The sequence below is a fragment of the Tachysurus fulvidraco genome, chromosome 1 (genome assembly GCF_022655615.1).
Source record: "Tachysurus fulvidraco isolate hzauxx_2018 chromosome 1, HZAU_PFXX_2.0, whole genome shotgun sequence".
In the NCBI taxonomy this organism is placed as follows: domain Eukaryota; kingdom Metazoa; phylum Chordata; class Actinopteri; order Siluriformes; family Bagridae; genus Tachysurus; species Tachysurus fulvidraco.
The window spans coordinates 41999566-42015803 of record NC_062518.1 but is presented as its reverse complement, the minus strand read 5'-3'; the positions used below and the strand labels follow the sequence as shown (position 1 = coordinate 42015803).

Here is a 16238-nt window from a genome sequence, read left to right as displayed (position 1 = left end):
AGGTAACATCCAGATGTTGAGCGTGCAGATATAATCTATTAATATCAGCTACAAATGCATGTAATATATCATTCCAGACCCTCCTTTGTTGTAAAACCTTGTCACCATCCACTTGAGCCTCCTCTCTGAATTAATATTCTTATGTAATATTGTTTAATATAAACATGAAGAGTTCTTCACATCAGCCCAGCACTTCATGTCACACTGGAATATTTATATTCATACAGTAACGAGTATTTATATTTGATTTTATTTGGATAAATAAAAGATTGAGTAAAAGAATCAGGTTAAATAAAACAAGCATTTGTTTGGACAGAGGGAATAACAGCAGCTCTAACAGTAAATCCAGCTTAATACAAAACACATGTTTATATTAATACTACATTCATTCATTCATTCATTCATTCATTCATTCATTTATTCACTTCTCGGGTCACGGGGAGCCGGTGCCTATCTCAGGGGTCATCGGGCATCAAAGCAGGATACACCCTAGCAGGAGTGCCAACCTATCACAGGGCACACACACACTCACACACTACAGACAATTTTCCAGAGATGCCAATCAACCTACCATGCATGTCTTTGGACCGGGGGAGGAAACCGGAGTACCCGGAGGAAACCCCCGAGGCACGGGGAGAACATGCAAACTCCACACACACAAGGTGGAGTCAGGAAATCGAACCCCCAACCCTGGAGGTGTGAGGCGAACGTGCTAACCACTAAGCCACCGTACCCCCCCTTAATACTACTTCTAATACACTATTGTTTCCATAGTAACAGCTTCTCATCTAACTCTTAAACATTTTGCCTAATGTTTTGTATTATCGTATTCCCAGACTACATTATTGTTTCTAAACCATGAACGTCTCAGATATCCGTCGAAAGCCTTCAGGACTAGCGTTTGTTCTTTCAGGTCTCTTAATGACAAACTTCTAATGACAAAAACTATTTATAGCTGGCGTAACATAGCCGTCCTGTCTCACGGAGGTTCGGCAACATCGACTGTGTTCAGAAGCGGATAATGTAGAAATATTTAGTAAAAGTTTGCTCGGGTCACAGAACAAACACTTGGAGGTTGGATGCTGCTGCAACAAAAGGTCACAAGATTTGGAATAGGAAACAAGATGCAGGTGAATAAGCCAAAAAAAAACACCTAACCTCTACACATGCTAGACGAGTTCAGAGTCGAGAAAAGGGAACATGGGAACAAAGTCAAATACTGAGTACCTGGTTAATTCAGTTGTATTTGCCAAAGAATTCTATATAACTATAAATAAATTAAAAAAATGAAAGCATGACATGATAACGCATCGTGTCTAGTTACGTCACAACCTCCAGTCGTTTCGCTTCAAGTATTTTATCAGAAATTTGGTACATCGCATCAGAATCCACAAGGGACGATTAAATCCAGCTGATCTTCCTCAGGTTTCACCGCTCGCTGTGTAAAATCTGAAAGTGTTTTAATCTTTTTTTTTTTATCTGTATCTCATTTGTTCTTCAGGTTCATCTTTAAAGATTACACTCCTGCCAACTTTGATACATTTCCAGCTGCTATCATGACTGTCTTTCAGGTCGGTGCCAAATTACAGCGACGAGCCGAGCCAGATTTTTTTTTTATTCTTTTTTTTTTTTTATCACATTGCTAAATTTGTTTGTTTATATCTCGTCACTTTGGACTCAGACAGCTTTAAACTTTTGCTTTAATCTACAGATTCTGACGGGTGAAGACTGGAACGAGGTGATGTATAACGGGATCCGCTCTCAGGGAGGCGTACAGTACGGCATGTGGTCCTCCATCTACTTCATCATTCTCACGCTGATTGGTAATTGTATCCTTTGGATTTGGTTCGAATTGAATTCCCTGTTCAATTTATTCGACAGTTACAGAAGTACACGACGGCATTAATCCTGATGTTTAATGGGTTAATTACACTTCAACTATAAGATCGGATCATCCAAGTTTCGCTTATTTACATTCCACTTATTGCTGGAAGACCAACATATTCCACACTTCAAACATACAATAAATATCCTTTATTTAAAAAAATAATAAAAACCGAAATCATATGGCAGGACCATGATCTTTCTAGGCAAAGCCAAATAAAATGTCAGAAAAACTAAAATCTAAGACTGAGAGTATTTCACAGCATTGTAGTAACGTTCGGAAGAGATTTCCGCAGTAGCGTCGATCTCCCGCGCTTTCATTTACATAGATAAAGACTAACCTAACTTACATAAAACATTACGAAGGAAAAGCATGGAAACTTAAATAGCATAAACAGATACAGAACATAAAAACCTGAATAACATGGCGTCCGGCCTTTCTGCTCGATATGTACGAAATACGTTACGTCGAAATACAAATACCTTTTTCACTAACGACTGACAATGACAGCGACTATGTGACAAACTTATATAAAGCAGTGCATCAAGGGAAAATAAGGAGGTGGTCTGGGACGCATTTCAGATGAATCTGGACAGGTGTAAATGCATGTGGTTGTTCAAGCCACATATCTCAGTGCTATACTCCTCCCAAACGGAAGTACGTCACTCACAGGTGACTCGCGAGTCGTTCATCGTGCCAGAAACACACGTTTTCCCACAAGCGCTGGCTCCGATCTTTCACCCAGGTGTCTCGTCGGGTCTTAAAATGCACTGCTGCTGCCAGCGAAAATGCAGCAAACAGTAAATGCTGTTTTTGTAGCAACTGCATACACCAAAGCGTGTTCCATTTCAATTACCCCAAAAATGAGGTAAAATATATTTGCATATTGGGCGGGAGTAGACAGATCGGATCGATATCCGATTCGCCAAGATGCAATTAAGTGGCCTAATATACTGTAAATGGAACAGTTTTAACAAATCAGATAGCCACTTTGCCAGCCCCTCCTGGTGGTCTACTAAGGAACTGTCTCAGTAACCCCTAACAATGATGCTCCCACCACCATGCTTCACTATAGGGAAAAGTAGGACCTGAGAAGTAACACTCGTTTGCTGTGCTTGTTGGTAAAGGTTTGGTTATATAATAAGTACAAAAAAGAGGTATAGTGACACTCCAGGAAGAGAACTTTTTTAATCATCACTTAATGAAACCAAACCAAACCTTCAGATCAATAAGATATAGACGGCATTCCGAACGACATTTAAATTTCTTAATACAGGCACAATCTTTATACGAGTTCTGGGCCTTTAACCTTTTTTATTAGTACACCGATGTTCGAAAGCGACTTATGGGACATTTTTAATGGGTTGAAACAAATGAATGATTTTCCGAGTCTGAGCTCAAATAAGTCATGACTCTGTTGGCTTTCAGTGTGAGACGCGCGTTTATTTCTCCGGCGTCTCACTTGGAGTCTCAGAGGTGATTGATCGCACGTCTTCCGGCACCATTACTGTTATAACATCCAGGAATTTTGTACCATCTCAGTATATATGTAAAGATCACAGTAGCCATGAGTGAGAACGATGTAGTCCATTCCTTGACCACATTTTGACCAGATACACTGCTGAATGTCTTCTTGGCCATCGCTGTGGATAACCTCGCCAACGCACAGGAGCTCACGAAGGTACAGGAAATCTTACAGTTCCTGATATACTTATGCAAGAATAGCTCAACTGCCCAATAACAGAAATTCTCTTAATGCATTAAAAGGACGAAGAGGAGGAAGAGGAGTTTTTCAATCAGCGCTACAAAGGCCGGGAGTTTGGTCTCTCTGAGTAAGTGTTATCAGTCGTGTCAGTAAGTTTATACCTCCCTGCTCTCTGCAGCCTGTATTTACTAGCAATGTCGTCATTTTGATGTGCTGTACTTAGCTGGCAGGAATTAGCATGATAAGAACTTTCTTGTGATCAAACTGTTATGAACCACTACATATGGCCTAGCATCATTTATTAATGTGCCATCCGTCTGTCGTGTTGGAGTGAGTCTTATAGAATGTCCTTCGCTATACATTAATCGTAAAGAGCAAAGGAGTGAAAGTCTAACGCGTAACAGAGCGAGTGTGGGGTTTTTTTTTTTGTTTGTTTGTTTACTTGTAGCCTGACATGGAATCGTCAACATATTAGTATGAGCGCGTTAATATAAAACCTTGCGGTATTGTGCGAACTACTCTCATTGCTGACATTGTGGAGAATTAACCACCATCTGCAGCATTGAGCATTCGCAATAGCTGGGTGTATAAAAGCTGCAGTTTGAGATTTGTTGATCGTTATTAAAGCAGATATAATGTTAGCTAAGGGTTAGTGAAGTGTTATAGTGTAAAAACTAAAAATCGCCTCTTTGAAGCAGATTAGAAGGATCTACTGTATATACAGTCGAAGTTCTAAGAAAGCCTGAGCCTTTCCCGAGCCAGGAATGATGCATGCTTGCCTGCTTGCACACTCACATGCATGTTCTGTCTTTGCTCTTGAAAGTCAGTGAAGAGTCCAGAATCACTTTCTTGTCTGGTCTGGTTAAACTGAGCGTCGTTTATTCCAGTGGTTTAAGTTAAACCAAACATGTCGTGTGGAGAAATAAACTCTCACTACCTGGATAATACAAATGTCATGCAATTAAACCAAAAAAAATAAATAAATAAAAAGGCATCGGTGTGCATCTTGGATGATGAAACCGTGCAGAACAACTGGCCAATGCTTCCAGTTAGAAACTTTTGCTTGGTGCATTGAACACAGCTTGAAGAAGTTAATGCTGAAATATTGTGATGCTGCCATTGTATTGTCTTGTCAGTTTATGGTTATGGAGTGACAAAGACCAAACCGTCATCGACGCTCAGAACGCCGTTCGAAAGGTAAGCACAGTTGTTGCGAGATATATCAAGTTATTGCATAAGAAATGGCTGGAAGCCTGACTAGACAGCCATGTGTCCGCCGCCTTAGCGACTCATGAAAGCTTCTCTCCAGGGGAAATACAATTTTTATGTCTTGAGTTTTCTCAATCTACGCAACCCACGGCATTTGGCAGAAAGCGTTGCGAGGGTTCATCCACCCAAAGAAGTGAAGTTTCGTAAGAACTGCAAACACAAACTACTGGCATTGACAACACGACACTGAAGTTTGGGCTTTAACAGGAAAGCAGTAAAAAGGAAGGGAATGCTGGGGGAAAATAAAAGCTTAAATATAGGGCAAAAGTGTTGTGGAGTGAAGCTCTGTGTGAGAGAAAGTGCAGTGACATTTAGGCACCGTTGCTTCAACAGGGATCCTAATGGATTTTTGGCTTCTGGCTTGGATTATGTTGTGCAGTCTGGCTGTATCATTGGGTATTTTCAGGATCTGAGTCCATCCAGAAGCCAAAATCCAATAGGAGAACTTGTGGGGGATAAAAATAAATACATCTCAGAGATGTTTGCATTCAGCTGTAAATTGTACAGACTTCCAAAATTAACAGCATGTACTGAGGCGGTTAAACCAACACACCCCATTGATAGCATGGTGCATGGCTGGTTTGCTAACAGGAAGTGAGTACCGCGTTTTTAGTGCAAATTATGAGTGATACGGATTAGCGTCTTTAACAATAACAGTGTGGTATGTAAAAAAAAAAAAATAATAATTATAAATTCTCTTTAGCCAATCAATCCAGCCATCTTTACTTGGTCTTTGTCACTCTGATTGTTTTGTCTGTCTGCTGTACAAATACACTAATGGCTTATTTCCAACCAATCATTCATTTGATCAAATGGACAACAAAAGAATGCGTATCAATGTGAGTAGCGCTGTCTCTCTATACCCCTTTTTACCTGTTTCGCCTCCATCCTCCACCTTCATCTTTTCATCTGCATTTATTCAAATTATTCAACACACACGTGCGACTTCAATACACTGTTCCTTTTTTGAACTGTTTTTTTTTCTTTCTCTTTTCCTTTTCATTTCCTAGACCGTTGTTTCTAGGGTCTTGCTCTCTTTCATTTTTTTTCCTCCCCCTCTTTTTGCTATTTTTTCCAGCAACTCTGAATTTCTCCAACCCGAACCGATAACCATTGTTTTGCAACTTCTTCTAATTTCTCAGATTCGATCAAACACACTCTCCTCGTGAATTCTACTGTGATTGTGCACTGGAAAAATAATGATTTTTGTGACTAAGTCTGTGTTTTGTGGAAGCAGACGGAGGCGAAGGCCGTATCTCTACAGAAAACGAGCCATTCATAGAGGCAGGCCGAACCCAGCCGAGGCAGAGGATGAGACGGCGGGGGCGAAAGCCAGTGAGGAGCAGCCTGTGAATACCTTTGCCAACCGACGTGACAGACGCAACAAGATCAAGATGTCTGTGTGGGAGCAACGTGCCAACCAGCTGCGCAGACGCCGTCAGATGGCGAGTCGCGAAGTTCTGTTTGACAGCCCATCCGAGGACCCTATGGGCACACCGATGAGTGACCACAACCAGACACACACACTGGTCCCCTCTGCCGAAGCCAGTCCGGCACACCTGCCTGAATCACCGATGTCAGTAGTCATGCCTTTACCCGAACCACCCATGTCTATCTCGATCCCGCTCCCTGAACCGCCAGAATCTGAGCCAGTGTCTCTAGTGGGCTCTGGGATGGAGGAGAGACCCTCAGGCACTGTCCATCGCTCCAATACGGACAGGAGGCATCGGGTGGCGCGAAAGTTCCGGGCTGCTGCGGCGGCAGGCGTCGTGCAGGGTGGCCGACACCGGAGACACAGGCACCGTGAGTCCAGGACGGAGATTAAAAACACAGTAGAGGAACAGTTTCAGGAAGGAGGAGATGACGGAGAGGCATCCCAGTCCAAACAGAGCTTGCTGGTGGACGAGAGTGAGCCGATTATATCCGATCAACCTGACGAGGAAAGGCACAGGTACAATGCTGTCTAGTTAATCAGCTTGGTTGAGCATAATGTCTAGAGTATCCTAGTCTAATAATGCCTAGAGTATCCCAAGTTATTATAGTCAAGGACCTGAGGAATGATGATCCAACACTAGCACAGAATTTGTGATGTAGGACGAAAGTAGAGAATGTGAGACCATGATTGTTCATAAAACCCCAAGTGGGACGTGTCAAAGAAATTCAATGTTGAACTTGGGCTTAACACAAAATTCCTTTTTTTTGGCCTGGTCCTTGGATAGAAAGGTTTAAATACATGAGTTAAAGTTTGTACAAATGTTTTTTTTTTTTCTTTAGACATTTTCTATCATCAGTTCGGTAAAGCTAGTACAAAGCTATAAGTGTGAAAACCTTAGCGTTCTGAGGCAACACTGTATCTCCAGCCTTATAGCTACAGTAGTCTGTAGTCTGATAAGGACTGATTAAACCGCACAAAAGGATCTGATACAGAAACTGAGCTGGTTCATGTTTAGAAATCTAAGACTAAAGGCATGTTTTAAAAATGTGTGGTTTGGGTCACCAGTTGATGACCCCTGGTTTAGAACATGAGGATCGCAATTGAGGACCAGAGAGATCCAGTATGTTGCACAGAAACAGGGATAAAATAGGAACTCTGTCTGAGATAAAGACTAGGACTGGCTCAGAACCTAAGATGGTGTCAGGACTACTGTAAAGCTTAAGAACAGCAAACCCTGTTTAACCACAGTCATGTATACTGTATTACATCATAATATTTGCCGATATAAATCATATGACTCATTAACAAAAATGAACATACGCTTTAGTTTGTCTTCCAACGTCCGTTTCACACCCATGATGCTCTTTTCAGGGACAGTGTGTGTGAGGTTTCGGCAAGATCCGAGCTTCCTGAGGGCGAGACAGGGGTTCAGTGTACCTGCACGGCTGTGGGTGAAGACGGAGAGGCCGAGTCCTGCCCGCAGCACCGGGGAGAAAATACTCCAGAGCTTAATTACCTCTCAGGGGAAGCCATCGATAACGAGAACAATGCCTGCTATTTAAACCTGGGGGAGTCGATGATGGAAACAAGCATCATGAGAGAGATGTCCGCGCAGCCGCTTTTAGAGTTAACGCCAATGACCGGTAAACTACGTCACCTTTACTACATGGTCCCTTTAGTAATATTAATGTATTTCTGGATTCAAGCACTATTAATTAAATTGACACCGATCTACAATTCAACGAGTACACATTTAATTCCATTGATGTATTGATTCAATTCACTTGCACTTAGTTTGAAGTAGCTTACTGACTTATGACTCCGGACTATGATTTATTGTAGTGAGTTTTAAGGACGTGGAAGCGTGTCACTCGGAAAAGGCCGGCAGAGACGACGACGACGACGACGATGATGAAGATGATGATGATGATGATGATGACGATGATGACGATGATGACATGGATAAAGATGCCCCGACTAAAGCGGTCAAACCCGAGGCACCGGACAGCATGTTTATTTTCAAAAGCAAAAACCCGTAAGCTCGATTACAAGTTAAGTCGATTTGGAACCAAAGTACTGAGAAAATCAACACTGAGTGCCTCTTGTTCATCCGATCTATAGGATCCGCAGAATCTGCCACTACGTAGTGACGCTACGCTACTTCGAGATGACCATTCTTCTTGTGATCGTGGCTAGCAGCATCGCTCTGGCCGCAGAGGACCCCGTGTGCACCAACTCCGAGCGCAATCGGGTAACAGATTTATCCTTTTACCCCTTTACACTTCAGGAACCAGGTAGGTTCCTGTAGGAACTGTTGAGCTGAATCAACAACAAAGATCCTTTTCCTCTCACCCTAGCAAATGAGTCACATGGCCTTGAAGAATCATAATGGATATGACGTTCATCCAAAAGAACGTGGAAGTGTTTTTAATTTTCCACTTATTTGTAATTATTTTATTTTTACATCTGAGTTTTACTAACTTATCATTTATTTTACCAGTGTTTTTTTTTTTATTTCCACGTGATTTCTAATTCGTTTTTACATTTTAACATATTATATTTTTTTAATGATTAATTTAAATTTATTGAAATGAATTTTCATCTTAATTCATTTATAAATGTATTCATTTAGTTCATTTTATTTTGATATACAATTAATTTCACACTTTCACTTGAGATTTTTTTTACAGTTCACTTCTTTTTATATGTGAGAGAGAATTGCGAATTTTTTATGGAATTTAGATGTTTTTTTTTAACCTGATTTTTTTCGACATGATTTATTTATTTTCGATTTTAGTTTAATTCTACATGAAAATTCATATGTGATTTGTATACGGTTAATTTACCTCGTTATTCATCAGGTTTCCCTGTTGAATTTTCATATCTTTCAGGTTCTTCGTTACTTCGATTATGTTTTCACGGGCGTGTTTACTTTCGAAATGATCATAAAGGTACGTAATCGGGTTGAAGAATCTCACCACGCTTCCTCCTTGCTGGTTGTCTCCTGATATCCTCTTGAATATACTTCGTTTATTTGCCCGCCGTATTTGCTAGATGATCGACCAGGGCCTCATTCTGCACGACGGCTCGTATTTCCGAGACTTGTGGAACATCCTAGACTTCATAGTGGTGGTTGGAGCTCTCATCGCCTTTGCTCTGACGTGAGTGATTTCTTTGTAGCTTTTTTGTATGGTTAGTTTATAGAATTAATTTTTTAAAAAAAAGCGATTTAAACCATATGTTAGTGTCTAGATTTACGGATATTACAATCTGTTGGAATTTTAGCCAGTAAGATCAACAAAAGCTAAACTTGTGCAGATGTTCTCTAATATAATTGATAGATAGATAGATAGATAGATAGATAGATAGATAGATAGATAGATAGATAGATAGATAGATAGATAGATAGATAGATAGATAGATACATAGATAGATAGATAGATAGATACATAGATAGATCATCTAGAATAAATCGTTTGTAGGATGACAATTTTTTTTTATGTGGCATTGCAGAGTTTCTATGTCTTTAATCTCGTTCTTGCTGTAAATGTTATTTTTTTTCTCTGTCGTCCCTCTTTCTCTCTGTTTTCTCTGTGGACTGTGTCATTGTGGCTGCCAGGAATGTCATGGGGTAAAGCCACACACTTCTCATTCATATTGTTGAAACAGATATATTATTCATGTCAGTAGCGTGTCATCTGTGCAGTGTTTTGTCGGTTAAATCCTCTTTTTCTAGGGCTGGGTGTTTCACAAAGTCGTAAAGTATACATTCTATCCGACTCGTTTACGTCGTGTTCTGTTAGAACTTACATTTGTAATTTGAAGTGATCGTAGTGCACGAGATCTGATACGTTGTACTGCTCTGGATGGATTAGACAATAGTGAAGAAAACAACACAGTGGTGTCCGTGTCTGAATTTATTACTGTGTAAATATCCATTTTAATGAGTAATCGTCTAGCAGTCTGATGTAAGCCCAAGGAAACTGCGTCCACAAGTGAATTTGAACGGCAATGTCGTATGCCAATGATCATTTATAGCATACTATATCTTATAATTCTATAAAATCAGCTTTATTTGGGCAAATCAAGGAATCCAATCCAGTACCGCACGACGGGTCGATCCACAGGACAGACGAGCGGCATTAAAGGAGGATAAACCAAAATGAATACTAATAATTGAGGCACGAGTCAGAAAACTGAAATTAATATAGACCGGAGAATACGTCTCAGAACTGCATGGTGCAGTTGGTAAGACTGTACAAGGATACAGAGAGGTAATAAGGAAATCAAGGGGTTAACACAGAACAGGTGCACACACACACACACACACTTGTTCACCATACTGGATTTTTACATGGCAATGTCTTGGACAGAGGGATTAGTGTGTTTCTTACTTTCGTGACCAGGTGCCAGGTTCTCAAGAGAGGCTGTTAAGGAGACATTTTTACATTTACAGCATTTGGCAGACACACTAATCCAGAGCGACTTACATTATCTCATTTTTATTAAGCTGAGCAATTGAGGGTTAAGGGCCTTGCTCAGGGGCCCATTAGTGGCAGCTTGGTGGACCTGGGATCGAACTCACAACCTTCCGATCGGTAGCCCAACACCTTAACCACTAGGCTACCGCAGGCCCTAGACGACTATAATGTGCTTGTATTTAGTAAATAGAAACCGAAATAAACCCGGAAGCATGGAACTGGAATTAAAGCATAATACAACCGAGTTGAACGCAAGACTTTTCAAGGACACACAACACGACACGACACGACAGGAAATAAACAGAGAAACAAATCAAGGACACAGGATTTAACCAGCGATGTGACAGAGAGCGGATCAAAAGCAAGATTAAAAAGTATACGATCTAAAATACGCAGCGTATGATGAAAAGTACGTAGGATGCCTTACAGTATATATATACGTGTATGTTATTTAGAGGTTGTTAAAGGAACGTTCTCTAGATATTCTGGAGCAGGTGAGCTATCAGTTTTGGAACATAAGCTTTAACATCCACTTTAACTATGGATTTGTTTTCTAGGCAACTTATATATATATATATATATATATATATATATATATATATATATATATATATATATATATATATATATATATATATATATATATATATATATATATATACATATACATATATATATATATTTACGTCTGCTATACGTTTATTAAATATTTAATTAATACGCATACCTGTAGACGATATTTAATCTCTCAATATCTTCTTCTTTTGCGGCGAACCGTGAGAGTATTATGTCTATGAGTTAGTGAGTTTCACGTTTCAGTGGGTTTGAAGTGGGACTAACGCAAGCTTTTTTCAATCACAGGAACAACAAAGGCAGAGACATCAAGACTATTAAGTCTCTGCGGGTGCTGAGAGTTCTCAGGCCTCTCAAGACCATCAAAAGGCTCCCGAAGCTGAAGGTACCAGATTCTCTCAGCCTCATTTAAAAACTTTAAAAGACTGTCAAAAGGACGAGAACAAAAAGCTTCTGCGTCGTCATTCCAGCTCCCAGTGACTGTATTATTAAATCTGAATAAGAGGCTGGACTCAAATATCTCAAATATACAATTTAATTGTGTATATTATCAACTTTTTTTTTAGAAACGATGTTTTTTTATTTCAGAAAAAGTGTGATTTCAGGAAATAAAACAGACCTTATTGAGTTTGGTTGTGTATAATGTTCCACCTAGTGTGATTATATAGTAATAGTTAATACTTCCACTTATCCCGACCCTCCCTCGAGTACCGACGGTTCCTCTTGGTACAGGAACTTAAAAGGGCTTCCACCAGTTCCAAGCCATTACACAGTAGAGATGACTGAATTGTCAGAGTTACTTACATGTGAGTTGTTTACTTCACTGTATTTTGACCTCTTTTTTTTTTCCTTTTTTTTTGTGTGTGTGTGTGTTTGTGTGTATGCAGGCCGTGTTCGATTGCGTGGTGACGTCCCTGAAGAACGTCTTCAACATCCTCATCGTCTACAAGCTCTTCATGTTCATCTTTGCCGTCATCGCAGTTCAGTTGTTTAAAGGAAAGTTCTTCTATTGTACAGACGGCTCCATGGGCACACAGAGAGAATGCCAGTGAGTACCGTACACACACACACACACACACACACACACACACACACACACACACACACACACACACACACACACACACACACACACACACACAATTGTGGACATTCCACTTTCATAAATACCAATGAATGTAAATCTAGTCCTAACTTTAACCGCAGTATCCAAATAGTAACTTTTGGTGCTTTCAGTTTCTTTAAATAAAAGCAGCAGATTTTGCTCATGGCCACTAACCAAATGTCCCCAGAAGAACAAAACTGTCAGATATTTTTATATAAAAACACACTACAAACACACACACACACACACACACACACACACACACACACACACACACACACACACACACACACACACACACACACACACAAAGATGTAAATATACTGTATACATTCAGGTGATATACACAACATATACACATCATAAGAATTCTTCCAAAATGCCTTTATTATTAAATCTATATTGTGAGTTTCACAACGAAGAGAATTTTCAAACAGTATTTAAATTCAGAAGCAACTGGTCTGGTGGTCAAAAGATTCTTGGCCCGAAGCTACTGCTTTTGGTCCATCTGCTCAAAAAGTAAGAGAGACCTCTGTGTGACTCTCTCTCTCTCTCTTTCTCTCTCTCTCTCTCTCTCTCTCTCTCTCTCTCTCTGTCTCTCTCTCTCTCTCTGTATATCTCTCTGTCTCTTGCTCTGTCTGTTTATCTCACTCAGTCTCTCTCCCCTTCTCCTTTGCTCCGGGTGTGTGTTCACTGCTGTGTGTGTTCACTGCTGTGTGTGTTCACTGCTGTGTGTGTTCACTGCTGTGTGTGTTCACTGCTGTGTGTGTTCACTGCTGTGTGTGTGTGTACTTTGGATGGGTTAAACGCAGAGAACGAATTCTGAGTATGGGTCACCGTACTTAGCCGTATGTCACGTCACTTTAATAGACATTTTGCCTGCTACGAGATATAATTAAGCTTTGCTTTTGCATAAAACTTCATCTAGCTTCTGAAGATTGAGTTTATTTAGTAAGGAAAATATTATGTAAGGAATAAAATAAAAAAATCGGGGTCGTGAACACAGACAAATATACTAATACTGTTCTCGTCTATGTGCTCTGTATGTTATTTTCCCGATAACATCGCATCCTGAAATGTTTTTTTTTTTCATTTTATACTATAGAAATTTATATTTATATTTATATGCTTCTAGAGTATAGTATATACTGTATAGTACTATATATATATATATATATATATATATATATATATATATATATATATATATATATATGCTGTAAAGTAAGGGATAACAGTAACAAACTTATTTCTTCTGCTACAATACTATATATACAGTGTATATATATATATATATATATATATATATATATATATATATATATATATATATATACAGTATACAGTGATATGTACATATAGACACAAATATCAGTAATACATTCATAAACTGGAGAGTAACTGTTTTGCCATTATGGCCCTGTGTGTGTTCAGAGGCTACTACATCGATTATGGGAGGGACAGGAAGGAGGTGAAGAGGCGTGAGTGGAAGAGACACGAGTTCCACTATGATAATGTGATGTGGGCGCTGCTCACGCTTTTCACCGTGTCCACCGGAGAAGGCTGGCCGCAGTACGTACTAACTCATTCCACCCACATCTACAGCTTCACAAAATCAGCTTTACTTACTGCAAAAGAAAGCAACATTCTGGGCGTTCTGCCATCATGGTCTCATCATCCTGAACTCTCAAGATGGTTGGAGTTTTTTCTTTTCACAGATGAGATGAATAATCTGCTTTGACAATTCATTTACAAAAAAAAAAAAAAAATGGTCAAATATTGTAGTTTACTCAGAGTTCATTAGGCAGTCATAACTCCTACATAAGCCTTCATGACAACTGACATAAACATGTATAAGCATTTAGATGATAATTATTTCAAGACTTGTACACGAACCTGACAACAGTTTAGTCAGTATCGGTAGCCTGTAGTTTATAAAGGTCTGTGTAGATCTATGTCAGCTTTATTAATGCTGTTTGAGGAAAAGTGTTACGATGACATGAGCGATGGTCGCCGTTAGATACTTATGGTCAGTGGTGCCTCAAGTGGCGGTTATGGTTCTGGGTTGTACATCAGAGGATCAGGGTTCAAGCCCCAGCACTGCCAAGCTACCACTGTTGGGCCCTTGAGCATGGCCCTTAACCCTCTCTTATCCAGTGGTGCTGTATCATAGCCGACCCCAAAATCCAAAGTTAGGATATGTGAAGGAATTCTAATAATGGCTGTTTCTTCCTCTTCTACAATGCAGAGAAACACAGTTGTATTATATACAACACCAGAAGCGGCAATTTGCTCCACCTACTGATAAATATTATTACCACGGCAACCAGAAGTAGGAACGCCTCCTGGCGACTTCATATAAAATGTGCTGCATGTGTGAGCGTAGTCTCACAAGTAGTAATGTTTTTGAGTGTATTTACAGCCCAAGATTTCAATTTCAACCTGATAGATTATCATGTTTAACTGATTCTGACACGGCTTATAACTGAACTCCACACTTACTGTATGTCTCAGGCAGGATTTTCACCATACAATCTGCTGCAAGTTTGCTCTTTTTTTAACTAATTAACGCTGTGTGTTCTGCTCAGGGCAATTAAATTTTTCCAGAATTTTTTTTTTAAAGGCAATTTTTATTACAAAGGTTGTGTTACACTTATTTTGTCATTCTGCAATTATTATCGGAATGCTTGAGTGGTGCCTCTAAGGCATTAAAATGTTTTTATAATCTACACACACACACACACACACACACACACACACACACACACACACACACACACACATTACAGCATTTGGCAGACACTCTTATCTAGAATAATTTACATCTTAATTTTTAACAACTGAACACTTGAGGGTTAAGGGCCTTGCTCAGGGGCCCAGGGGTAGCATCTTGGTAGTGGGGATTACACAGACACTCTCTCACACACACACACACACACACACACACACACACACACACACACACACACACACACACACACACACACACACACACACACACACACACACACACACATTTAGGTATTGGGGCTCTGTTTCCATCAGTATCTAAAAGATTTGAATAAAAACCTGAATATACACCAATCAGCCATAAAACCAGTGGCATACGGTGGAACATTTTATCAGTGCCTCGGGGCTCGGGCATCCATGACCCTGTCACTGGACCCTTAACACTGACGAAAGGATTAACTCCCCAGCTGCAAATGACCAGTCTGGAGGATAAAATGTCCTATAGTGCAGCCTCAAACCTATAAACAGTGCATTCTGAAGGAACAATAGCTGACCTTCTTACGGGAAATTAAAAATGTGATTTCACACAGACCTGAATGTAAAACCGGTCATCGAAACACCTCCTCGGACGACTAGCCACCACTCAGATCGTCCCACTTCAGTAGCTTTCAGTAGCTTTATTATTGAACTGCAGTAACTCTATGTACGTGTTACTGAGTACGCTCTGTAAATGTAATTATTTAATTCTCTTACATTATTGTCCAAACGGTTTACCAAGATGTTTGTTTACTGCTTCAGGGTTCTCCAGCACTCGGTAGACGTGACCGAGGAAGATCACGGCCCGAGCCGGGGCAACCGCATGGAGATGTCCATCTTCTACGTGGTGTACTTTGTAGTCTTCCCCTTCTTCTTTGTCAACATCTTTGTCGCTCTCATTATCATCACATTCCAGGAGCAAGGGGACAAAATGATGGAGGAGTGCAACCTGGAGAAAAATGAGGTGAGCTTTCACGTCAAACCACAAAGCTAAAGAGACATGGGGTTAGAGGCGGAG

The 16238-nt window shown here is 40.0% G+C and overlaps 1 protein-coding gene across 3 annotated transcripts in view; it reads left to right on the top strand.

Moving 5' to 3' along the window:
- cacna1eb (calcium channel, voltage-dependent, R type, alpha 1E subunit b) overlaps positions 1 to 16238 on the top strand; it is a 73188-nt gene that overhangs the window by 40380 nt on the left and 16570 nt on the right. The window contains exons 14-29 of one of the 3 annotated variants that reach the window (XM_047821211.1): positions 1 to 2; positions 1502 to 1571; positions 1712 to 1829; positions 3499 to 3566; positions 3653 to 3717; positions 6097 to 6810; positions 7666 to 7937; positions 8137 to 8329; positions 8416 to 8545; positions 9186 to 9245; positions 9349 to 9455; positions 9914 to 9925; positions 11637 to 11733; positions 12236 to 12396; positions 13889 to 14026; positions 15983 to 16184. The exon at positions 1 to 2 is cut by the window's left edge and continues 130 nt beyond it. In XM_047821211.1, the coding sequence (XP_047677167.1) occupies positions 1 to 2; positions 1502 to 1571; positions 1712 to 1829; positions 3499 to 3566; positions 3653 to 3717; positions 6097 to 6810; positions 7666 to 7937; positions 8137 to 8329; positions 8416 to 8545; positions 9186 to 9245; positions 9349 to 9455; positions 9914 to 9925; positions 11637 to 11733; positions 12236 to 12396; positions 13889 to 14026; positions 15983 to 16184 (2409 nt within the window). Of the gene's footprint in view, positions 3 to 1501; positions 1572 to 1711; positions 1830 to 3498; positions 3567 to 3652; positions 3718 to 6093; positions 6811 to 7665; positions 7938 to 8136; positions 8330 to 8415; positions 8546 to 9185; positions 9246 to 9348; positions 9456 to 9913; positions 9926 to 11636; positions 11734 to 12235; positions 12397 to 13888; positions 14027 to 15982; positions 16185 to 16238 lie in introns of all 3 variants that reach the window. The other 2 variants (XM_027170822.2, XM_047821216.1) reach the window with 2 other exon arrangements.